Raw genomic sequence first — 26,378 nt, 5'->3', positions numbered from 1 at the left:
CCTTGGTGCTCCGTCTCTTCTCTCTGCGCTCCCTCCCTGGACAGCCGTGGCCGTTCCCTCAGCTTTCCATCTTGTCCCTATGCTGATTACTCCCCGGTTTACATTCCCATCCAAACTCTTCCTCAAGGCCCAGACTCCTGTTTCCAGCTGCCAACGTGGCACCTCCATGTGGGTGCTTAAAAGACACTGCCAATGCAACAGGTCCAAAGTCAGCATCTGATCCTTCCCTCCAAACATGATACCTCCAAATTCCCATCTCGGAGCAGCAGACCAGTCCCCCCATCAGAATTCCCAATTCCCTTCCTCACTCCTCTTTCGAGTTTCACGCCACCCCAGCCTGTGTACCAGAATTGGACAGCGCCTGCCTGGTCTCTGCTGTGGGACCCAGGCCTGGGCTTTACTTTCCTTGCCTGTGTCGTCATGGGAGCCTCCTGACTCAGCTGGTCCCCAGTTTCTGCCACCTGGGAGGGAGCATCACAGTCGGCCCTTGGCATCTTTTGCTGCCTTTGAGGACCTTCTTAGCCAGCAGCCCTTTGCTGAATGTTTTTCCTTTGCCTTCCGCCATCTAACAATCTCTGAATTTTGCTTTTTGTCTATCTCCCCTGCTTGAATGAAGTTCCATAAAGTCAAGGGGTTTTATTCCAGACCCGAATCCCAGCACCTTGGTGCCTGGCACGGAGAAGGTTCTCAGGGAGCATCTGCTCAGTGACTGACAGTGAGGGCACATCCGTACCCTCCCCCTGTAGCTGGGCCTGAGATGGCTTGAAAAGGTTCAGCCAATCTGACTCAAATCTGAAAACATTTTTTCAAATTATAGGTTACATTTTAGGTTTAATGTTTCATTAAAGTTTGATTACCACCAAAGAAACTTTTCAAAAAAAGATGTTACTGGTGGAAATCCCTCTTGTAATTCTGGAGCACTAACTATTTTGATCTGCTTTTTAAGTTATAAAATACTGAGGTTAGATGCCACATCTATATAACCAAGGTCTCTATTTAGACACTGATAGATTCTAAGTGAGTTTGTTTTGTTGTTTTGCTGAGACTGTTGTGATTCCTGTCCGAAGAGAGAATTGGACTCTTCATGCCTAAATGAGCTTTCTTCCATTAATAGGCACATTTCATCTTATGCTCCACACTTTCTGCCTCTTTTTAGTTAGTGATACTTTTATGGATGCCTGGGGTTGCCGACTCTGTGGCTGGGATGAGTGGAGGAGCCTTGAGCCTGGCTCTGCACCAGGGTTCCTATCTGGCCCCACCGGCCTAACCAGGTGGGATTGGTGCCCGTAGCAGCAGGGCTGGTTAAGTCTCAGTAGATGAGATGGAGGATTGGTTGTTGAATCATTACACCAGTTGGTCCAAGAGCTACTTCCTTTTCTGGAGAAAAAGGCCTCCAGGAACATGAATGCATTAGAAGCTAGCATTTTCCCCAGAGAAGTTCACGTGAAAACTTTTTCCCACTCTACCCCCACTCATCTCTTTCCAAAGAAGCTGGTTCATTCAGTCAGGGCGTGACAATTTGTGGAATCTAGCACTACAAACAGGATTCAGAGTCAGGAGTAAGTTTGCCATGACTTATTACCATATCACCTCTATGTCCAACCAGGAGACCAAAAAAAGGAGAACCTATTTTATTTATAAAAGTAACATTCATAGTAAAAAACAAAAAGTGAAACAAATACTACAAAAAGGTATTTGGTAAACGGTGAGATTCACTTTCTTCTCAGTTTCCAACTCTAGTCTCATTCTCCAGAGGTGACACTGCGGACAGTATCTTGTGTATCTCTTTACAAAATTGATGTGCATTGTTGTGATTTCCCCTCCAGCTTCATGGTGTTGTGTTGTATGGGGAGGTACCGTGACAGATTTACCTCAACCCTCTTTTGATGAACAGCTCCCGGAAACAAGGGCCCCCGTGCTTTCCATTGTGTAACCTCACGTTCTAGGGTGAACGTTGCTATGGGAAAAGACACTACTGAGATGTTTATATACCATTTAATGGCACATAAGCTTACTTTTGTTTGCAGCTCTTTCTAATTATGAATAGAGCTGAAATGAACATTCTCGTGCATAGGTCCTTGGTCATGAATGGGGTTGTGGATGGATAGACAGATGGATAGGTTGGTTTCCAGCAGTGTCATTGCTGGAGCAAAAGTTTTATGTATTTATAAGTATGTGGGTGGATGTAGAAAGTTCATTTTTATAAATAATGCCAAGGGCTGTATGTCACTTATAATATGATGGGAAGGCATGTGACTTGGGGGCTGGCCACTGGCTAGGACTCTGCAGTTCCTCGCAGTGTGGCTTTGGACCAATTCTTCTCACTGCCTAGGGCCTCGCACCACTGGGGCTCTGGTGACAGTTCCCTGGGTGGTGAGGGGACCGTGTCCAGGCAATCCATCACTTTGATTGGCTGTTTCTGTAGTTTCAAGAAACTCTAGACGATGTTTACTGAGCCTGTCTGGGAGCAAATGGACAGACCCCAAGAGGTCTGATACGACGGCGTTTGCTTTCAGATCTGCCTGGAGACCTCTCGGAGTCTGAGAACTCCGGGCGATTGGAGGATGGGGGTAAGATGTGCACAGTCAGTTTCAGGTACTTATTCTTCTTGGTGTTAGACCTTCTGAGCTGGTGCTCAGCAGATCCTTTTTGTTTGCTTGGTTTTAAAGGAGTTAGTGCCCAAACGGCAGTGTTTTTGGCTCATGTTTCTTCCCTGCCAGCCCAGCAGACATACTCCCCGGCTGGCTGAAAGCTGCTGTGGGTCACTGGTGATTTTTGCTTGGGTTGTGTGGTTTTTAGTGCTGAAAAAGTAGCAGGCTGGGAGTCCAAGGGCTGCCAGTGAGTGTGTTCTGCTTTTTCAAAGAAATCTCCATAGTTTCTGTTTTGCCTTTCCAGTTATCAGTATTTTTGTGATTATATAATCTCATTTTGATGGTATGTAAGCTTGCTTTTTAAAAAATGAATTATGGGCAGTATAAAGATTATTAGTGTCAACTATATTCATAGCAAATATATTTTGGAGATAAATCGGGATTTTGAGGGTGAAAATTTTATCTTCAAATACATTTTCTGGAATGTTGTAATTGAATAAAATTATAGCCCTAAACGATAGCTCCATTTATGAAATTTTTCTCATGGCTGTCATTTTCTGCGTCGTCCAGATTGGAGATGGTACTGGGGATTGTAGCCCTTTTGCAGTGTTTTAGCCATCTTGTGCCTGCTGTGTCTCTCAGCTTCTCAGACTTCACCGTTTGTGAATCTGCCAGTCTTCCTTCACCAACTGGTCCGCCCATCCCATACCCAGCCCCTTCCACCTGTCTGTCATTGTTCTGTCTGTCTAGCATCTGCCCACACCTTCTTGGTCATGGGGCCTTAGCAGACAGGACAGCCCTGCTTCACTGGCCAGTGGGTGGTGGCCCAGTGGGCTGTGTAGAGGCTGATGTCCCGCTCTTGCTAGTTCGGTGCTGTGATCCAGGGTACCGCTTTCACAGCAGGCCTTACAGAGCTTACCTGAGGTTCCCTACTCAGGAAATCACAGTTAGACCTGCCCTGCTTACTGATGGGCTCAGGTGAGAGTTTTTCTGAAACGGAAAGCCCATCAGTCAGTGACAGGGTTTGAAATAAGACATGAAGGAGAAGTTGTCCTGATAAAGACAGTACGTTACCATAAAAGTAGACTGATGATACTGCGTGCGTTTCAGGTTGCTGGGGGGCTGCTTTTGGGCTGCCAATACAAGAGGCAGGAAGAAGGCAGTGGAAGCGGGTGCTACGTCCCTTCCCTGTCTGTGTCCCTGAGCTCGGCCATCACATAGCCACCAAATAAAGAGCTCGGGCATGGACTAGGGGACCCTGTGATGGTCAGCTTGTGGGACCTCACTGGGCAGGTGAACACACACCTATAGGGACCCAGTTCCAGGGGCTGGACTCAAGGAACCCCACCTGGACACCTGGGATATTTTGTTGAACCCATTGAGCTTCTAGTCTGTGATTGAGCCACACTGGCTGAGTGTTTTGGACCTTAAATATCCGGGATAGTGAAGACAACTGCTGAATGGAAAAGAAACAGAGATGCTCCTGGTGAAGATAGCCCTGAAACAAGGGCCCCCATGCTTTCCACTATGTAACCTCATGTTCTGGGGTGATCGTTACTATGGGAAAAGATACTACTGAGATGCTGAGTGAAGAGAGGAGAGCCGCAGGTCATTATTTTCACGCACGTATGTTTCTTTAAACTTTTATTTTGAAAAAATTTCAAATGTATAGAGAAGTTGCAGCAATAGAGCAAAGAACTCTCATATATTCTTTACCCTGATTCCCCAATTGTTAATATCTCTGCCACATTTTAAGTCATTTCCATTGTCCTGCACATATATACATTTATATGTACACACACCATGATTCTTTGGACCATTTGAGACTCATTTCTAGATATCAAGTCGCTTTACTCCTAAATACCTCAGAGTCTATTGACTAAAAACAGGGTTACTCACTTACATATCATAATAAAGTTACCAAAGTCAGGATATTTACCCTTAATAAGATGCAGGGTTGAAATCTACAGACCTCGTTCAGGTTTCCCCGATTGTTCATATAAACATCCTTTATGTTATTCTTTTATTCTGGTTCAGGAACCATTTGCATTCACTTTAAGATCTCTAGTTTCCTTTAATACAGAGCGTTCCTCAGCCTTTTCACACCTGTTGTGACGGATGGGATTTCTTGAAGGGCCATTTTAGTTTGTGTGGTGTTTCCTTGGAGTCCCATCTGGTCCACAGACAGGAGGCTGTGGCCTATAGGCATGATGATGTTGGCTGGTCCAGTTTATGCTGATGTTGATATTGATGACTTGATTAGGGTGTTGTCTCTTAAGTTTCTCATTGTTAAGTTACTATAGTCTTTCCCCAGTGTACGTGGGGGATTGGTTCCAGGACCCCCTCCATGTACCCTAATCCGCTCACTCCAGTCCTGCAGTCAGCCCTTGGAACCCAAATTTACAAAAAGTTGGCCTTTCATATACACAGGTTTCAAATACCACCAAGACTCTATTTTCCATCTGCGTCTGGTTGAAAAAACTATGCTTATTACTGGACCCGAATGGTTCAAACGTGTGTTGTCCAAGGGTCAAATGTATTTTCCTTTTGTAATTAAGAAGTAATTTGAAGGAAGATGATTTGAGACTGTGTCGATGCTCTGCTCTCTGCAGATGTCCGTTGACTGGTGCTGTCCTGATGATGTTGTCCAGTTTGTCTATCATTCTACATTCTTGAGTAGGCATTCTGCTTGAAGGAATATCAGTTATTATTTTTTGTTTTTGTTCCTTATTTAGTTTCCAAATTTGTAGCAAATTTGGAACACATTATATTTATAATAGAAAACTAATGTATGTATGTGTCTATGCGTGTGTGTGTGTAGGAGTATAATGATTGAGTATTCTTTATCTGAAATGCTTGGCACCAGAACTGTTTCAGAGTTCGGATTTTTTTCTGATTTTGAAATGTTTGCAGTACACTTACTAGCTGAGTATCCCAATCTGAAAATCCAAAATGCTCCAATGAGCGTTTCCTTTGAGTATCATGTCAGCACTTAAAAAGTGTCAGATTTTAGAGTTTTTTGGATTTTGTATTTTTAAGTTAGCAATACTCGACCTATATATATGTGTATATATATTTATGTGTATATATATATTTGTGTGTATATGTATATGTATGTATGAAGCACGTGTATATGTGCATGTGTGTATGTGTGCATGTTTGCATGTATATGTGTACGTGTTTACATATATGTAGGTGTATACGGCATATATGTGTGTGCATTTGTGTATCTGTATGCATATGTGCATGTGTTTGTGTGTGTGTGTGCATGCGTGTGTGTGTGTGAAGTTTCCAAGCCCACATCCTCTTTGGTTGGCTGTTCTGGCCCCTTGGTTCTGAGTGCATGGCCCTTTGTCCTGCCTCTCCTGGCTGCATGCTCTGCAGTTTCCCCTGCTGGTTCTGCCTCCTGCTTAGGCCTCTGAGGCTCAAGAGGAGGGGACAGTGAGTGGAATGCAACAGGACCCAGAACAGCTAGTTAAGAAAACTCCCAGGCACTCAGCAAGCTAGGTTAGAGACAGAATTTGAAGCCTCTATGTAGAGCCTCTGTCGCTGCTGCAGAACTCCTCACCTTCTCCCAACCCCGTGTTCCTCAGGTGAGCAGCAGTGAGTTTGTGCAGACTTCCTGGTACTCTGCCGCTGGCCGGGTTGAGCCTTCCCACGCCCTTGCCTCCTTGGCGCCAGTCTGCAGACACACTCTGGGCTCGCTCACGGTAAATCCTCAGGCCACTGAGCATCAGCCCAAGAGAAGGCTGTCACCACCAGCAGTCCCAGTGCCTTCTCTCGCCAGTGTCACCAGCTGACTGTCCTGCCGCAGAGATGTTGGAGCAGCAGGAGTGGACACTGCGGCCCTGCAGCTGCCCACGTGTTTGTGTTTGTGATGGTCTGCCTTGTCTGTGTGTCTGGAACTCATGGTTCCACCCCTCCCAACTTTGCACAGCTGCAGGGACCATGAGTGGCTGCAGCCTTCAGCTGCTGTCATTGTCCTTACACAGGAAAATGAGTGCCCCCAAGTGGCCTCTGGCCTGAAGAAAGTCCTTTTCCTTATCTGTTCTAAATGTACTGCCCTTCACAGCTCTCATGAATGTGTCCTTGTTACACTAGTGCCAGGGCTTTTAGGATGCCCTTCAGGGAAACTTGCATGCCCTCTGCACACTCCAGTAGAGGGAAGCCATTCAGGTAGGGACATCTTGGTGCAATGTTGAATGGAAGACTTGAACAGTCACCAGCAAAACGTTTCAGCTGAGAGTGGAAGAAGCTGTAGGTTTGAATGAAGGCTACCCACCGCCCCCCCCCCCACCTTTTTTGATGAGTATAAAATTCAAGCATAGTAGAAGTGATGCAAGCAACTCTTTCCTAGGGTTCATTCATCGAACAGGTGGACAGTGCAGAGTGAGCAAGAGCAAGCAAGAGTGAGGAAGAGTGAGCAAGATGTGACTCTATGTCCAGGAGCTTAGGAGAGGAAGAAAGACAAAAAAATTGTTCCCAGCAACAGTGGTAGGCGCTCACTGGATTGGCAGCAGGACCACGTTCCCATGAGCCTGCGTGACTAGCCCTGTAGAGGAGATGGTGCTGTGCCTGTGTCACGTGAAAAACTGAGGCTCCAGGCACTACAGCCTGCCTTTCTGTGCTCAGCTCCATAGAGCTGGGATCCGGCAAAGCTGAGGATGGAAGGCCACAGAGGCCCTCCCCTGGGTTCATCTACAAGAAAAACAGTTCAGTGCTGTAAACAATGTACAAGGAATAGATTAGATAGAGGTGAGAGTCCCAAAGTTAATTCCAATTTAGGAAAAACTTCAGCTCATACTCCTGGATATCATGGATGGGGTCAGTGAGATATCAGAAGAAAAGGAAGATTTTAAATGTGAGATGATTTAGATGGCAAATAAGCTACAGAGAGAAGAGAGAGAGAGCTGGCTCTCCTCATAGGTTTGAGAGGACAGGTGAAATTCTCTTTATGGTCAAGTTTTGTAGCAATGTCTGACTCAAGGGGAAATGCGTAAATTCTAATTCTAAGTAAAATACAGTCGTGGGTTACAGCATCCTTTTGAAGTTCAGCACCTTCTAAAGAGAAGGGTGGAGGGGCACAGGACTAAATGCTTGGCCTTGCAGTAAACCTAATGTGGTGTATGGTGTCTCCAAATGTACCACAGGCTTCCTCCATGATGTCACCCATCTGAAGGTTACCTCGAAGGGGGCAGCCATTCCTCCAACATGTCCTTCTTCTGTGCCTGCTGGACCTGCCTCTGTCATGACCACACAATTGAAGTAGGAATTCAGATTGTGGCACATAGCCCATTTGGGGATCTCCAGCATCCTTAGAGCCAAAAACCATACCCAACAAGGAGTCATGTGTGAAAACAGAAATCTCTAGCTGACTGTAAAGCAAGCTAACTGTGTCCCTTCTGGAATCTTAGCCCCAAAGGACAGTAGCTCCAAGAGGGCCCTGCCCCTGTTTGGGAGGAGCCCTCAGGTTGTATCTTCAGCCCAGATTAAACCTTTCTAGAGATGACCCCAGCAAGGACACTGGTACTGGGGGTCACAGCCCAGATGCCTTTCATGCCATACTTTCTTATCTTTGCTCCCCTTTAATCCACCAATGGAGATTTTTTAAAAGTGGTTTTCAATTTTATTTTTGACAAAATGATTCTATTTTATAAAAACATGTTTTTCAAAATAACAGGCTATGCATATCCATTTTAGAAAAGTTAAAAAAAATGCAGATGAGCACATCAAAACTGATTCTTCCAAATAAGCCTGCCTACTTGGTATAAAACAAGAGTAGAGGCTACTGCTTTGAATCTTGTTGTCCACCCCCTTAGCCAGTGAGACTTGTTCACTGTGGAAAGTCCTATTAGGGTCTCTGAAAACCATGGTTGACTTTTTTTTTTTTGAGACAGAGTCTTGCTCTGGTCGCCCAAGCTGGAGTGCAGTGGCGCAATCTCGGCTCACTGCAAGTTCCGCCTCCCGGGTTCACGCCATTCTCCCACCTCAGCCTCCCGAGTAGCTGGGACTACAGGCGCCTGCCACTACGCCCGGCTAATTTTTTGTATTTTTAGTAGAGACAGGGTTTCACCGTGTTAGCCAGAATGGTCTCTATCTCCTGACCTTGTGATCCGCCTGCCTCGGCCTCCCAAGGTGCTGGGATTACAGGCGTGAGCCACTGCGCCTGGCAAACCATGGTTGACTTTCAAGAATTCTTTAGCTATTTCTAGAACTTTATCTCCTTTAGAAAAAAGGATTTTTAAAAACAACATCTTTTTAATTTTCACTGCAAACTTGAAATCTATCAATTATAAAGCAGAATTTTAAAACGTATTTTTAAATTTTAGACTCGGGGGTGTATGCGCAGGTTTGCTACATGGATATATTGCATAATAATGAGGTTTGAGTTTCTACTGTACCCATCACCCAAATAGTGAAGATTGTACCCAACAGGTAATTTTTAAAACCCTCACCCCCTCCTTCCATCTTTCTCCATTTTGGAGTCCCCAGTGTCTGTTAATTCCATCTTTATGTGTATGCATTGTTTACCTCCAACTTGTAAGTGATAATATGTAGTATTTGCTTCTTTGTTTCTGAGTTAATTCACTTAAGATAATGGCCTCCAGCTCCACCCATGTTGCTGCAGAAGGCATGATTTCATTCTTTTTTATGACTACATACTATTCTGTGGTGTATATTACCACTCTTTAAATCCAATCTACCATTGATAGACATTTAGGTTGATTCTATGTCTTTGCTATTGTGAATAGTGCTTTGATAAACATACAGATGCATGTCTTTTTAATATAATGATGTTTTTTCCTTTGCATACATGCCCAGTAGTGGGATTACTGGGTTGAATGGTAATTCTATTTTTATTTCTTTGGGAAATCTCCATACTGTTTTCCATACAGGTTGTATTAATTTACATTCCCACCAACAGTGTATTTGGCTTTCCTTTTCTCCACACTTATGTCAACATCTTTTGTTTTGTTGACTTTTAAGTAATAGCCATTCTCAGTGGTATAAGATGATATCTCATTGTGGTTTTAATTTGCATTTCTCTGATAACTAGTGATATTGAGCATCTCCTTATATGTTTATTGGCCGCTTGTATGTCTTCTTTTGAGAAATGTCTGTTCATGTTCTTTGCCCATTTTTTAATGGGATTGTTTGTTTTTTCTGGCTGAGTTGTTTGAGTTCGTTTTAGATTCTGGGTATTAGTCCTTTGTCATAATTTGCAAATATTTTCTCCCATTCTCTAGGTTGTCTGTTTACTGCACAGAATCTTTTAATTAAGTCCCACTTGTCTATTTTTGTCCTTGTTGCATTGCTTTTGAGGGCTTAGTCATAAATTCTTTGCCTAGGCCAAACTCCAAAAGTTTTTTCCTAGGTTTTCTTCTAGGACTTTTATAGTTTCCAGTCTTACATTTAAGTCTTTAATCCATCTTGAGTTAATTTTTGTACCTGGTGAGAGACAGGGGTCCAGTTTCATTCAGACAGGGGTCCAGGTTCATTCTTCTGCTTATGGCTAAAATTTCCTGTAGATGTTTTAGTTTGTATGGATAGAGATGTTCATAGAGATAGCCAATTTTCCCATCACTATTTATTGAATAGCATGTCTTTTTGCCATTGTTTATTTTTGTCAACTTGGTCAAAGATCAGTTGGTTGTAAGTATGTGGCTTTATTTCTGTGTTCTCTATTCCATTTCGTTGATTTGTATGTCTGTTTTTGTACCAGTACCGTGCTGTTTTAGTTCCTTGAGCCATATAATTTGAAGTCAGGTAATATGATACCTCTGGCTTTGTTCTTTTTGCTTAGAATTGCTGTGGCTATTCAAGCTCTTTTTTTTTTGTTCCACATGAACTTTACAATCTTTTTTTCTAATTATGTGAAGAATGACATTGGAAATTTGGTAGAAATTATGTTGAATCTGTAGACTGCTTTGGGGGCAGTATAGTCATTTTAATGATACTGATTCTTCCAATCCATGAGCATGAGACGTGTTTCCATTTGTTTGTGCCATCTATGATTCCTTTCATGAGGGTTTGTAGTTTTCCTTGTGGCAATCTTTCACCTCCTTGGTTAGACGTATTGTTAAGTGTTATGTGTATGTATGTTGTGTGTGTGTGTGTGTGTGTGGCCATTTTAAACATGATTGAGTTCTTGATTTTCTTCTCAGCTTGAATATTATTGTTGTATAGAAATGCTAATGATTTTTATATGCTGATTTTGTATTCTGAAACTTTACTGAAATCGTTTATCAAGTCTAGGAGTCTTTTGGAGGTGTCTTTAGGGTTTTCTAAATATAAGATTAAGGCAGTGGCTCACACCTGTAATCCCAGCCCTTTGGGAGGCTGAGGTGGGTGGCTCACTTGAGTCCAGGAGTTCGAGACCAGCCTGGACAATATAGTGAGACCTCATCTCTAAAGTACAAAAAAAATTAGCTGGGTGTGATGGCACATGCCTGTAGTCCCAGCTACTTGGGGAAGGTAAGGTGGGAGGATCACTTGAGGCCAGGAGATGGAGGTTGCAGTGAGCTGAGATCACGCCACTGCATTCCAGCAAAGTGACAGAGCCAGACCCTGCCAAAAAACAAAAACAAAACAAAAAAAACACAACTCATGCCATCAAATGAGCACAGAAAATTTGACTTTCTCTTCTTCAATGTGGATACCTTTTATTTCTTTCTCTTGCATGATTGCTCTGGTTAGGGCTTCCAGTGCTACGTAGTGGTGAGAGTGGACATTCTTATCTTATTCCAGTTCTTAGGGGGAAATGCTTTCAACTCTTCCCCATTCAGTATGATAGTGGCTGTGGTTTTGTCCTATATGGCTCTAATTATTTTGAGTTATGTTCTTTTAGTGCCTAGTTTGTTGAGGGTTTTTTTCATGAAGGGATGTTGTATTTTACTGAATGCTTTTTCTGCATCCATTTAGATAATCATATGGTTTTTGTTTTTAGTTCTGTTGATGTGATGAATCACATTTATTGATCTGCAGATGTCAAACTATCCTTGCATCCCTGGAATTAAACCCACTTGATCATGATGTATTATCTTTTTAATGTACTGTCGGATTTGCTTTGCTAGTATTTTGTTGAGGATTTTTGCATCTATGTTTTTATAAGGGATATTGGCCTGCAGTACCCTTACTTTGTTGTGTCCTTGCCTGATTTCGGTATCAGGGTGATACTGGTTTTCTAGAATTAGTTAGGAAAGAATTTCTTCTCAAATTTTTGGAATAGTTTCAGTAAGATTGGGACCACCTCTTGTTTGTATGGCTGTTAAAATTTGGCTGTAGGGCCAGGTATGGTGGCTCACACCTGTAATCCCAGCACTTTGGGAGGCTGAGGTGGGTGGATCACCTGAGCTCATGAGTTCGAGACCAGCCTGGCCAACATGGCAAAACCCTGTCTCTACTAGAAAATATAAAAATTCGCCAGGTGTGGTGGCACGTGCCTGTAGTCCCAGCCACTTGGGAGGCTGAGGCAGAAGAATCACTTGAACCCAGGAGGCAGAGGTTGCAGTGAGCTGAGATTGCACCACTGCACTGCACTCCAGCCTGGGAGACAGAATGAGACTCTGTCTCAAAAAAAAAAAAAAAAAAAGAAAAGGAAAGGAAAAAAAAAAAAAGCTGTGGATCCATCTGGTCCTGGGCTTTTTTTTTTTTTTTTTTAATTGGAAGATTTTTACAATTACTGATTCCATTTTATTACCCCTACTTGTCTATTTAGGATTTCTGTTTCTTCCTGATTCAATCTCAGGAAATTGGGTGTTTCCAGGAATTTATCCATTTCCTCTAGGTTTTTTAGTTTGTGTGGATAGAGATGTTCATAATAATCTGTGATGATCTTTTGTATTTCTGTGGTATCAGTTGTAATGTCACCTTTTTCATTTCTGATTGTGCTCATGTGAATCTTCTTTTGTTCTTAGGTAAACTTGCTAGCTATCAATTTTATTTATCCTTTCAAAGAACCAACTTTTGATTTCATTGATCCTTTGTGGGTTTTTTTGTTTTTTTGTTTTGTTTTGTTTTTTGGGATCTCAATAACACAGTTCTGCTCTGATCTTTATTTCATTTCTTCTGCTAGCTTTGGGTTTTGTTCTTGTTTTTTTAGTTCCTTGAGGTGTGACATTGGGTTGTTAATTTGAGAACTTTCTGTCTTTTTGATGTAGACATTTAACACTATAAAACTTACTTCTTAGCACTGCTTTTGCTGTATTCCAGAGGTGTTGATATGTTGTGTCTCTATTTTCATTAAAAAAATTTTTTTTTCTGCCTTAAGTTCATTGTTTACCCAAAAGTCATTCAGGAGCACGTTTTTTAGTTTCCACGTATTTGTACAGTTTTGAGAGTTCCTTATGGTATTGATTTTTAATTTTATTACACTGTGGTCCAAGAAGATACTTGATATGGTTTTGATTTTTTTAAAAATTTATTGAAATGTGCTTTATGGCAAAGCATCTGGTCAATTTTGTTTGATGTGCAGATGAGAAAAATGTATATTCTGCAGGTGCTGGGTAGCATGTTCTATAAATGTTTATTATTTCCATTTGATCAGGTCTAGCTTAAGTTCAGAGTTTCTTTGTTGACTTTCTGCCTCAGTTACCTGTCTAGTGTTGTCAGTGGGGTGTTGTAGCCCCCCACTATTATTGTATTGCTGTCATTCTCTTCTTTTAGGTGTAGTTGTATTTGTTTTATGAATGTGGGTGCTTTGGTGCTTGCACACGTATTTCCAAAAGTTATGTCCTCTTGTATTGAATGCATTCTTATGATATAATGCCCTTCATTGTCTCTTTTTTTAAAACTGTTGTTAGCTTAAAGTCTGTTTTATCTGATATAAGAATGGCTACTACTGCTCACATTTGTTTTCCATTGCGTGATATATATTTTTCCACCCGTTTACTTTGAGTCTGTAGGTGTCTTTAGCCGTTAGGTGTGTCTCTTGTAGGCAGCAGATGGCTGGGTCTTGTTTTTTTATCCAGTTTGCCAGTCCGTGTCTTTTAAATGGAACATTTAGGCCATTTATGTTCAACATTAATATTGGTATTTGAAGTGTTATTCCTGTCATAGTGTTGTTAGCTGGTTTATTTGTAGTCTCAGTTGTGTAATTGCTTTATACAGTGAGCTTTGTCTACTTATGTGTGCTGTTATGATGATGAGTATCATCCTTTTGTTTCCATTTTTATAACTCCTTTGAGAATTTTTTTGTAGGATTTGTCTAGTAGTGGCAGATTCCCTCAGCATTGGCTTATCTGGGAAAGGCTTTATTTCTCCTTCATTTTTGAAGCTTAGTTTGGCAGAATATAAAATTCTTGACTTACATTTCTTTTTTCTTAAAGGAGGCTAAAAATAGACCCCCAGTCTCTTCTGACTTGTAAGGTTTCTGCTGAGAAGTCCACTGTTAGTCTAATGGGATTTCCATTATAGGTGATTTGACACTTCTATCTAACTGCTTTTGAAATTTGTTCTTTCATGTTGACCTTGAATTAATCTGATGACCATTCTTTGGTGAATGTGCATCTTCTATAGTATCTCTAATGGGTTCTCTGAATTTCTTGTATCTGGATATCTACATCTCTAGCAAGTTTGGGGAAATTTTCCTGAATTATTTCCCCCAAATATGTTTCCAAACTTATTTTTTTTCTTCTCCCTCAGGAATACCTATAAGTCCTAGGTTTAAATAATCTTACATTTCTCAAAGGCTTTATGCTTTTTTAAGAAATTGTTTTTTCTTCTTATCTGGGTAATTCAAAAGACTAGTCTTCAAGCTCTGAAATTCTTCTGCTTGGTCTACTCTATTGTTGAAGCTTTCAACTGTTTTTTGAAATTCCTTCAGTGAACTTTTCATTTCCAAAAGTTGTTGTTGTTGTTGTTTTGTTTGTTTGTTTTTAATATATCTATCTCATCTTTCATCTCCAGAATTACTCTTCTGGTTTTTTTGTGTTGGTTTTCAACTTTCTCTTGGCTCTCATTGAGCTTCCTTACACTTCATATCTTGAATTCTTTATCTGTCATTTCAAAGTTTTCATTGTGGTTAAGAGCCATTGCTAGAGGGCTAATGTGGATGTCACAACATTGTTTCTTCATGGAGCTGGAGTTCTTGTGTTGGTTTCTTCTCATCTGTAGAAGCGGTCACTACCTATTTTTGAATTTACTTTCATTTGCTTGGTATTTTTTCTTCCCTCCCCCACCTTGAGGATGTGACTGTTCTGTATGTTGGTTAAGTTCCTTTGTCTTGGCTTCTCTGTAGTTTTAGGGGGCCAAGGCTTTTATGAATTACTTGGTTATAGATTGCTTTAGTGTAGTGGTTTTCTCAAATGCTAGTTGTTTGTAGGTTGTAGTAACAGTGTGCTGGACCAGTGGTCAGACTCACTGTCTCCTACAGAGAAATGGGGAGGTGGAGGTTTCAGGAGGCTTATCTCATCCCCCACCGCTGTATACTTCTGTCAGCAGGAATTACATTGAGTTATGCAGTTCACCCTACAGGCCAGTAGGTGGCGCTTGCAGCTGAGAGGCAGTTGCAATAATAGCAGTGGAATTTTTGGCCTTTGTTGATGTGGGGAAATACCAGGGTTTCCCTGGCCATGGGCGGGATTCCCAGGGATCCCGTCCTGCACTCTGCCACCACCCTGGCTGGAGGCGGCAGAGCTGGGTATGGCTGGGTCTGGCAAGCCCGTGACCAGGCTCTCCAGGGCAGGTGCAAGCACCAACCTTGGCGGGGGTCTAGGGACACCTCTCAGGCCACTGGGACAACCCTCTAGTGTGCAGCACAGTTGCCTTTCCTGCGCAACAGAGTCTCTTCAGTAGGAGGAGCAACTGGGATGCTTAGCCCAGCAGGTAGCCCTGGAGACTGCCAGCTCACACTCCCCCAACCCTGTGGTTCTCCCTCCAGCATCCAGCCCTAGCAACTGGCCCAACCAGCTAGGCTTCTCCCAAGTCATCTGCACTGCCCTGAGCTCCTGGTATTCAGGACCTCAGGACTCCCTGCAGCGGAAATCAAGGCTATCAGGCCTCACCCTTCTGGGTCTGGTCTCACTAAGGGTGGGGCACCCGGCTCCCATGCCACCCCTTGAACCTGCGCCACACTCTTTGCTGTGTTCAGACAGTGGGGGCTCCTCCACTATTTGAAATCAGGCCACAAGTCTCATCTCCATAGCCCTGGGCAGTGTGCTGCGTCCTGGGGAGCTGAGACCAGGCCTCAGGGTCAAGCCTCAGCTGTGGTGGGGGACACTGAACTGCTCCCAGGCTAACAACAAAACACTTCAGGTGGGACAATGCAGGCTATTAAGCACATTTTTTTTTAAGTAGGTTTGAGTCACTATAATTGAACAGGATTATTATGCGTGTTCTCGTTATGGTGAGTAGAGCCATATAATCATGTGTAGTGCTTCAGTTATCCCTTATATCAAGAAATAATATCACTAATTTAAAACAGAACTAAAAAATAATGGCAGAATTACATTCCTTTTTGGTGAGATTAATTTAACCTACCCTGGTTGGTTATGCCCTAGTCTGAAGTAAATGTGATTTACCCCAAACCTCCAGGCTTCAGGGTCTGCCCAATTTGAGGCCTTCAGGGCCACATGGAATCAAAAGCCTTTTTGTGTGAAGCCTTGGAGCCCACCTGGTACACGCTGGGTAGTGGGTTGCAGTGGAGAAGAAAGGCAAGCAGAGCCAGGGCGGGGAGCCCTGGTTAGATCCTGGCTCCAGTACTTTCCACCTCTGTGACATCGGGCAAGCTTTCTGCCTTCCAGAAATAGTTCCACCTCCTGTCAAAGGGGCAGAGACATGTGCGTGGAGTTAAGGGTTCCTTTGCCTTCCTGGCACAGCAGTCTTCCTGCTTTCTCCTCAAGGCCCCTCGGAGGCCAGGTAGGGTAGGGTAGGTCACCCAGAACAGGATTTCATCCACATGCACAACCTCATATCACGTCTTCGGGCCCTTTTGCCTGCTTTGATAATTTCTCTTACCCTGTGAATGCCTCCACTTGGCCCTGTGATTACAACCTGGCTTCTCCAAAACATTTACCACGAGTATTTACCAGAGTTACTAAAAACTCCATTTTACATTACATCCTAAAAGAGCTTTTGAACTAAAAAGTATGTTAGATCATAATTAAGAACTGGGACGAAACTGGTTGCAAGAGCTGCTGGCCCAGAAGCCCTCGGATGTCTCGGTTTCTGTGTGAAGGTCTCAGGTTAGGCGTGGATCTCGGGTACTGTGGGTCAGTGTGTGCACCCTGGAGGCCGGGCCTTCTGTCCAGGGACATCTTATGCTGCAGAGGGCTCGAAGAGGACAAAGAGAGTGCCCCATTTGCTATTTTTACAAGGCGATTACTGCTGAGCCTTGAGCAAAGACTCACAGCCAGTCAGGAGGTCTTTTGGATGCAGTAATGAGATTCCCTGAGCCTGTAAGTTATCCAAGAGCAACGTCTAAGACTGTGGCAGGAAGCAAGAGTGAGGGTCTGTGCTAAGATTGACAGCAAGGAGGGGCCTGAATGACTCCCACACACACATCAACCCCGTGGGGGGCCACTGAGACAAAAAACCAGGTGCCCCAGAGTGGAGTTTGGGGCCGTGGAGATAATGATCTACCTTCAACTCCAGTTGTTCTTAAACTTCTTCCTTTAAGTTTGCAAAAAAAATTAAGCTCTTGCTTTTTTGTCTATGCAGTGAATATGTAAAAAGTGACAACAGAAAGTCTGGGAACAGTGGAACCTTCTATTAGCACTTCAGGGCTTTTATAACGGGATTCAGTGCCAAGCCAGCCAGAGGCCTTGGGTAGCTTTGCAAACCATTCCTTCCCCAACTAACTCTAAAAAGGCAGAGTTTCATGCTGTTGACATAATTATGCCCTCTTTAATATTGCCGTTTTATTTTTAAAAACAATTTGCTATTTAGGGGCTTTTTTGCAGTAGAAAGAAATTGAGGATTTGAGGGGTGGCTTTTCTGACTGAATTGTTCCTGCTGCATCTTAACTGGTCATGAGCTTTGCTTTCTCAGAACTGAAATCCTGAGTTGGAAGCAGCCTTCAGGGTCCTGCCCCTGCACCCTTCGGTGGTTGTCCACAGGCCTTCAGCTGGAGCCTGCCTTGTTCCCAGATCCACGGTGGATCCAAGCACGTCCCAAGGAGGGCACGTGTCAGGGGCCAGGATCTTTTCAAGAGGGTATCTCACTGATCCATGTCATAGCAACACTATGAGGCTGGTGCTGCTTACAGATTTCCATTTTACAGATGCGGAAACTGAGGCACAGAGAGGCTGGATAGCTCAGCCATGTTCCCACAGCTAGTTACTGATGAAGCATGGTTATGGCCCAGTCTGTTTCTAAGTTCCTCTTTGGAACCACCACCCCAGGCCAAGATAGGTCATAACTAATGTAGTAACTTCCATACATCGATTAAGCAGTGTTTTGCTTACATTACTGATTCTCAGAGCAGTTCCCCACAGCTTGGATGAGGAAGGCAAGTCTTAGATTGCTAATTACCTATCCGAGGTCACAAAGCCAGTAGGAGGCTAAGCCGGGATAGAACTCAGATAGAACTTGTGGGTCTCAGCTTCTCACCCCTCCTGGTGTTACCAGATTCTTATATTCCCTAAACAAGTCATACCTTGGAAATTAACTGCCTGTGGTAACAATCTCTGCGCTGAACTGTGAGTTGCTGCGGGGCAAGGGCCTTGACCTGCTCGAGAGAACATTCTAGGCCCACCTCGTGTGAGATGCTTGAACACTGGATGGGCCAGGGAAACCCAGGCCTGCTCCGCAGGAGACCTGAGCCCCCAGCAGTGCTCAGGTGGTTACTAAAGGGGCAGTTGGTGCTGTACAGAATGCTCCTTCTAGAACTGCCAGCTCTAAAAGACTCCGTGGTTGGTGGCTGGCAGTCCCCTGTAATAGGAGCCCTGGTACCTCTTGTGTTCCTTACAAACATTCTCATCAGTAGCTCTACGCGTTGACTGAGTGGTTTGAGGTGGCTGGTATACACAGGGCTTTCTTGGTGTTCTGTCTCTGGGGCTTAGTTTTGTGTGTGGTTGGAGGGCCCTGGTGAGATTGGAAGTACCAGAGAGCGCTGTGTCAGGGGCAGAGGGGCCTGTCGCTGGAGCTGGGGGGTGCCTGCCTTTGTGTCTGACTCAGTCTCCTGTCTGCCTTGCCCCCTCAGGGTCTCGCCAGCCCAGCCTCTGTGGGAATCTAAAAGGAGTGGAGGTGGACGTGTGACCAAGCACATCTCAGCTTTTAATACCCGGGCTATTTATAGACCTTTGGGGGGATGGCTGTGGAACAACAGGGGTTGGGGAGAGAGTTTAAAGAAAAATGCAGCAGGGCTGAAAAAAAAATGAGAAAACCATTGGCATGGCTGATTTGAACAAGAAAAGTGGCAAAGAGACTTGGAGAGATATGAGACACACACTTCAACATAATTTCACTTTCCTAAAGAAGATCATGTATCCTCAGTGCAGATAAGCTCATTGAGAGACTCAGGGAAGAAGAGCGTTAGGAACCCTGATTTGGGTAGCAGAAGGCATGCACTGGTCCTGAAGACATTCCCTATGATGGTTAGCATATTTATAAAGCATTGTTGGAGCTCAGTTATATTTTCCAAATTCCTGTTTTTCTTTTATGTTAATGCATTTTAATAACATTCCTACCTAGAACCCAGAGACGTGTTTTCTTCACTTAAATTGTATTTCTATAGACTTATTCAGCCATGTCAGCTGTATTTGAATATTTCGCTTGTTAGGGGGAAGTATACTTTCATTGAGTGACACATAAATTCTGGAAAAGAGATGGTGGATTTCTTGAAAAATAAATAAGAGTTGAAAACAAGTCTCTGGGTCCTGATCCAGCCCCAGCCCTGGGATTTCTTTGAGTTGGAGAAGTGGCCCGTAGGTGGCAGGCAGGGGGCAGTGACCCTACCTGAGAGTGCAGGCTCCCCTGGCTGGTCCCCCGTCTGCTGGGAGGCTAACCTGCCCTCACAGAGAAGGGTTCTTCCGCTCTCGCTGAGCCCTGCCCCTACCACCCCCACCACCCCCACCTGGGCACTCAAGCTTGAGTGACATTGACTCCTTCCTGCCCACTGGGTGACAGCTGAGGGTAGCTAGCTGTAGGAGGGTCAAGAGGGTCCCTGTAGAATGCTGTGGTCCCAGTTCCTGATTAAGGCGGGGGCCTCCCAGCCCTTCCCTCTGCTGTCAGACTCCACGCCGGCCACAGAAATCAAAGTTCAGAGCAAGTAAGCACCCCCTTCCAAACACAAGAAAAGGGGCCAGAGAGAGTGGGGAGCCTTGGAGGGAGTTTGTCAGGACAAACTAACATTCTCACCCACCCTGCAGATCCAGCTCCAAAGCTGCCACTGACACATCAGTTGCGGGGCAAAGATTATTTGGAGGTTGGCAGTTGGGTCTGGATTCAGAGAACGCACATGTTTCAGCCTCTCAGCTGCCTGTGTGTGATTTCACTGCCATGGGAAAGCATTGAGCGGGGGTTTTTCTGACCAGTTGGTGTGAGAGTTGTGTTGTTGCGGTTGTTGTGGTTGGCGTCCTCACCCCCAAGTCCGGGTCTTGTCGTATGGGAGTGGGAGAGCAAGTCCGTGGGGTGATTGCATCGCTGTGGCTGGATTCACTCCCTAAGGGAGCCGGTGCAAGGCAGCCTGGGAGCCCAGCGGGTGGGTGGGTGGCCTCCCTGCTGCCCGGAGACAGCCTGCCCACCAGGGAACACACAGGCTCCACACAGCCAGCCTGGGACAGTGGGGAGAGACGGAAACACGCTCCCTTGCAAGAGGCAGTCACCATCTAAAATGCCATCTTGCTCCTCTGACTGCTTTTCCCGGGCTGTCGAGGTAAGGATTTGTTAAACACACCTCGTGTTCTGGGAAGGGTGCATTCCTGCGGGGTCTTGCCTGGAAGGGATAGACTCCCGTCCTCTGGACTCTACTTCTCCATCCCTTGGCCTGGAGCTGCTCGGTGTTCATGGATTTGAACAGTACCGGGCAAATGAAGCTTGCTTGTAACTTTGTAGGGGTTAGGGGCTAAAGAATCTTGTGACTATGTTTTTATTATGCCCTTCTTTTGTATTAATTCATCTCCGCTCCATCCTGAGCCTCAGTGTCTGTGAGGGGTGAGGTGCTGCGGGAAAGGCTGTAGGTGCCGCTGCTGGACCCTGTGCCGTGGGAGAACAGGTCGACTCGTCAAAGGTTATGATGGGAAGAGGGAGATTTACAGGATTTGTTGTTGCTTGCTTGTTTTTTCAGTTGGTTCAACTGTAAAATGTCCAACCCGGAGACCACCAGCGTATTTTAAATGAATCCTGTGAATCCTGTCACTTCTTAAGACAGGTTTGGTGGTTTAGCCATGTGCTGTATGTTCCCGTGAGTTGTCCTGGGCATTTTAAGAGTATCATGTTGTAATCCTACCTGCTCTGCCCCCAGGAGGTGGGAAAGGGGAGATAGGGAGGAAGAGTCACATCCCTGCAGCTGGTGGGGACCTGTTGGCTGCCTGGAAAAACAGTTGCCCATGTGTTGGAACACTACCATTTTTACTTTACCTGTTTTCTTTTGTTTCAGTTTTTATTTCTTGAAAGCCTGAAGTTGTTTATCTGTAACTATCCCCTTTGTGTGTTGCAGGATGTTAAAGTCTTTAGTGAAGATGGGACAAGCAAAGTGGTGGAGATTCTAGCAGACATGACAGCCAGAGACCTGTGCCAGTTGCTGGTTTACAAAAGTCACTGTGTGGATGACAACAGCTGGACACTAGTGGAGCACCACCCGCACCTAGGATTAGGTAGGGAACCATCAGAACAGGATTGGCACCTGGGGATGCTTATGTGCAATTGAATGAAGACCGCTGCTGCCAAATGCCAAATGTGTGACCGCAGTGTCCCCTGCCAAATTAGCAGGCAGTCTCTGGGTTCCCCTCGACTCTCCTGCCTCTTCTGTTTCTCCTAAAATTTCAATCTCCTCCCTCCAGCCCCTTTCCCCTAGTGCTTTGGGAATCTTGCCTTGGATGGTTGAGGTAATAACTTGCCAAGGGCTCAGACATGGCGAGGTTCCCTGTGGCTTGTCCGGCCTCCCCAGCTGTCAGAGCCACATGGAGCTTGCTGCACGCCTGTGGGCGGGGGACAGGAGGGAGGTGCCCTTGAGGTGCTCTGGAGAGAGCTGGCCATGCACAGGATTGCAGCTGCCCTTCTGAGATCAGCTCCTCAGCTCATGGGAAGAAGGGAGCCATGGTTATAGGCAGCAAAGTGCAGAGAGGTCCGCTGGGAATTGGAGCAAATTATGAAGCACTTTGCTGTAAGTTCAAGTTGAGTCTTACATGGCATCTCTGCCTGCTGGTTAATAAGGCTTTGAACAGTGTTCATGCACGTGTATATGTGTGTGCCCATGTCATGCCTAAAAAGTAAGAGAATATTTTGTATCACAGAATATTTGAAGATATTGACTCTTTACAGAACGTATTGAGGTATTTTGTTCAGGTGGCTTATTTTAGGTAAAAAAGCTTTTCAGACTTTTGCTTAAATTCTTATCTAATAAATATAGTTCTTACAAAGTCATAGTAAAATATTTAAAACCAAAATTTTCTCTAAATCAACAGCTATATTTGTTCCATGTCTTGAAGGAAAGAAAAATAACACAGATTGGAAACTTCCCATAGTTCTAAATTTTTCTCATGAACCTTTTTTGAAAGATTAATACATTGAATTTAAACCTCTAGGTCTGGAATACTTAATTTAAACCTCTAGGTCTGGAGTAGCATCCTTCCAGGTAATATTATACAATTTAAGCCTAAATAATGCAGTGTAAATTTGAGCTGACACCACCTTAAGTCTCTGTTTTCTAATGCGCCCTGTACTTTGGAGAGACGGTATGCTTTTTGAAGGAATTGGATAGAACTCTTGCTGGTTTCTTTCCCATCTCTACCAATTGCTAAACGCATTTGTGTGATGACAGAAGCCTTCTCCTCCATTGTCACTAACAGCTTTGTCCTGCCAGGATCACTTACTAGGTCCACAGTTAGTGACCATGATGTCACAGTTGTTCCCATGGAGACTAGCTGTCCCGTCAAGCTCCAGCTTGGGACGTCCATGAGTGGATCCTACAGTGGTCTGATAAAGCTGTCAAAAGCACCTGTTGACACACAAGTAACTTGGAAATTAGACAGTAGTGGGAAACCTTCAGCATGTGTCTCTACATGTGTATATATATGTGTGAAAAAATATATATATATATAAAATTTTAAAAACAAGTCTGTATAGTTTGACCCAAATACAATGATTATTGTTGAAAGCCCATTCAAAAGTCTGAATATTCTTTTCATTTGAAAGAACTATGGAAGGGACTTCTGCAGATATTTAGTACTTGAATATAATTGGACACACTGAGGACACATAGAAATTGGGTACAGATATACATACATAAAATTTTAACATATAAGGAATGTTTCAGAAATTTTGAATTATCTGTTTCATGTGATACCCTTTGATTTCTAGACTATCATATGGTAGATAAATAAATGATGCATTAAAACTTTAACCAAATGAAGAACCATTTACTCTGAGAGAATAGGAAAAGAAATGTCCATAAGCACACAGGATTTGTAGGGATGTGATATTTATATACCTTACTTCTTTCCCTTCTTTATAGATGGACTTAATACATTCTAGTGGGGGATGACACTTTATTGTAAAATTAAGTATAAAAGGAAAAAAAGGGAAAGGGAAACAAGTGAAATGATTAAAAAAAAAAGAGAGGAATATTTGTGTCAAATTTTGGGTCCTGTTTCACAAAAAAAATTAAAAAAATAAAAAATGAACGAACCTCACACAGCCAGGATTTGAAGATACATGAAATTCCTTAGAATATCCTTCCTCCCCTTCCTCAGTTTTCTTTCTCACCACCAGTCCCGTTCTTATTAGTTACTAGGAAACACATTTTTCTGTTGGCTGGGTTTGCAGAGGACTTTGCAAGTTTTTAGAGCTACCAGTTTCACCAGCCTATAAGGTCAGTACCCCCAGGACTCATTCCCGTTGACACAGGGTTTCTGTGTCCCCATCCCTATAACTTCTCTGAATACTGTTTTGTGACCCAACCATATCACTTAATGTTTTTTAAAAAATTAATTTAAGTTGCTGTTTAACTAAAAATCTTATTTCTGCCATGATTTAGCAGCATTCAACTATCAGAAGCTCATTAGTGAGAAAATGCAGGGCTGCGGGGTGCCTCTCAGAGAGCCTGTTGAGTATTTCAGCTTTATCCCCGTTGGAAAGGGACGCAAGGGCCACAAGCCCAATAGGGACTTCTTCTTTATCATGGATGGTATTCCTGGGCCCTTCTGGCCCTCCAACTCTCAGGGCACATCCCCAGGCGTTGCCATCTCCTTGTAGAGAGCACTTGCCCAGGTAATTATATGTCAGGTATTCTCACAGGGATGTGTACATACGCCAGGCTGGTGGCTGGGGCAAAAGGCAGGTAGTGCTTGCAAGTCTATAAGGCAGATACTAAGGCAGATTGTAACCCAACCCCCCCATAATTGAGGGTATAGGGCACCCAAGTTGGACAGCATTTTAAGCCTATGTAGGGCCTCCAGAATTGAAGATTCCAAAGTACAAAGTACATTATTACTGATTGAGTATCCCTAATCCAAAAATCTGAAATCTGAAATGCTCTAAAATCTGAAATGTTTTGAGTACTGATTTGATGCTCAATGGAAATGCTCATTGAAGCATTTCTGATTTTGGGATTTTGGATTGTTCAACTGGTAACTATAATGCAAATGTTCCAAAATTAAAAAAAAAATCCAAAAACCAAAGCTTCTGGTCCCAGGCATTTAGGATAAGGGATGTTCAACCTGTATAAGGATCTTAACAGCTAAAATATCAGTCCCTTAATAATATTAAACCTTTTCTATACCCAGAAGGAAGTGATGGCTTTAGAAAAAGTGAGGGTAGTTCCCAAGATAGCCTGCAGCAGGTGGTTCCCTTTCTGTGGGAGAAAAGCACCGTGCGTGGGTGTCTGCAGCCTGGAGGGCATCGCTCCTCTAAGATGCTGGTCACCCTCCATTGGCAGCAACAGTGGCATCCCTGCTGTCACTCGGCAGAGTAACCCCTCTCGCTGAGGGTGGTTTGTCCTGCCTACTCTGTGCTGTGCTTGTGGATAAGCAGAGAACGACTCCTATGAGCAGACTGAGGTCAGGTGGCCCTTCCCAGCGTTAGCTCCTGGGGACATTCACTACTGGACGCACTTGAAAAAGTTGTTGCAAAGCCTTGCCCTGGTAGGTGAAGCCCTAGTGAATGATGGTCTGTTTTATGATTCCCAGTTCACTTGTCCCTTTAAATGGTCCCTTCCTATGTTAGCACTGCCCCCAGGTTCTACCTGTTGGGGATGTTTCTCAGTCTCAGTGTCTGGAGTGGAGTTCTTAGCCATGAAAACACTGTCCCTGACCCAGGCCACTCAACAGCCGACAGTAAGTCCAGCTGAGGCTGCCAGAATGGGGCAGGTTTTTTGGAAGGTGTCCCCATCCCTTCTGCCCCGAGCATGGTGAGCTGCAAGTCTCTGGAAGGTTCACCTTAGCCAGGGCAGCTTCACACATGGAGGATGCAGTGATATTAAACAGTCAGCCTGCAGACATATCAAGTAAACAAATTATATTTTAAAAGATATTTTTGGCCAGGCGCAGTGGCTCATGCCTGTAGTCCCAGCACTTTGGAAGGCCAAGGCAGGAGGATCACTTGAGCCCAGGAAGTTGAGGCTGCAGAGAACTGTGTTTGCATCACTGCACTCCAGCTGCTTGACAGAACAAGACCCTGCCTCAAAAATAAAAAAAAATAAAAGATAAAAGGAATTTTGAAAAATACAAATTTAAACTTACGAAACTAGTATCTTGATGCCCCCTGAACTTGAAAATGGGATTGCAGATAAACCCATCCCTGGGAATGTGGGGGGCACCTGGTGCCTGGGGCTCTTGCACCCAGGCCCCAAGTAACTGTAGACATCAGGCATACTAAGGTCAGATAATCTGGGAGAGAGGCTGGAACTTACACAGAGAACACAGTAAAGAGAAGAGGGTTTCCGCCAGATCCTACAAATTTCAAGGAGTTGAGGAATTATGTTGTCCTGAGAATTAGGTTGAAACAGGAAGAGCAACAAGTCCTTTTCAGGCTGTTTACAGCTTTGTGGTTCCTGGTCAGATGAGAAACACCGTGGCAGTAACTCTGGAGGTCCTGTGGCTGCCACGCTGTTGGATGCTGACAGCTGGACGTGCAGAAAGGTGTGGAAGGAGAAACAGCCGGCGCCTGTTGACTCTTGCTGATTAGAGGGGGCCTTTTGCAGGCTGGTTTTATGTCCCTCTCTCCCTTTTATATGTGAAAAGCAACAAAAGATGTCTTTTCCCCCACTAAAATTTATAAATAGAAAGAAGTCCACTTACGGCCTTATCCACACGTCAGGGCTATCTCACTGATTACTCTGTTGACAGTTTCTTAGCCTGGGAAAGCCCTGAGCTTGCTGACAGCTCTTTTCTCTCCCTTGGGTGGGCTGTGCTGAGGAATGATGGGCAGGGAGTGGCCCAAGGGCTGCAGCTCAATGTGAGGCCGAGACAGTGGGGTGCACAGCTTCCGTGCACCGGCTCTGCCATGGCTCCTCCACTGCCAAGTGGCAGCACAGGTTTCTGCCGAGGAGTCACACTTTAGCTGCAAGGGTTAAGGCAAGGAAGTAAGATTCTCTTTTTTGAGTTGTCTTGATATTTAAATATTTTTTCTTGAGGAGTAGAGTAATGCCAGCATTAGTTTCAGAAATTTGAAAAATACGAATGTACTTCA

General features: G+C 44.1%; 1 protein-coding gene across 32 annotated transcripts in view; it reads left to right on the top strand.

The window, feature by feature from the left end:
• GRB10 (growth factor receptor bound protein 10) overlaps positions 1-26,378 on the top strand; it is a 209,591-nt gene that overhangs the window by 151,434 nt on the left and 31,779 nt on the right. For all 32 annotated transcript variants that reach the window (XM_031012929.3, XM_055347082.2, XM_063708555.1 and 29 more), the window contains one exon: positions 21,190-21,346. In XM_031012929.3, the coding sequence (XP_030868789.1) occupies positions 21,190-21,346 (157 nt within the window). The remainder of the gene's footprint in view (positions 1-21,189; positions 21,347-26,378) is intronic.

The sequence above is a fragment of the Gorilla gorilla genome, chromosome 6 (assembly GCF_029281585.2).
Source record: "Gorilla gorilla gorilla isolate KB3781 chromosome 6, NHGRI_mGorGor1-v2.1_pri, whole genome shotgun sequence".
NCBI classification, from domain to species: domain Eukaryota; kingdom Metazoa; phylum Chordata; class Mammalia; order Primates; family Hominidae; genus Gorilla; species Gorilla gorilla.
Note: the sequence above shows the minus strand (reverse complement) of the source record. Positions and strands in the feature narration are given on the sequence as shown.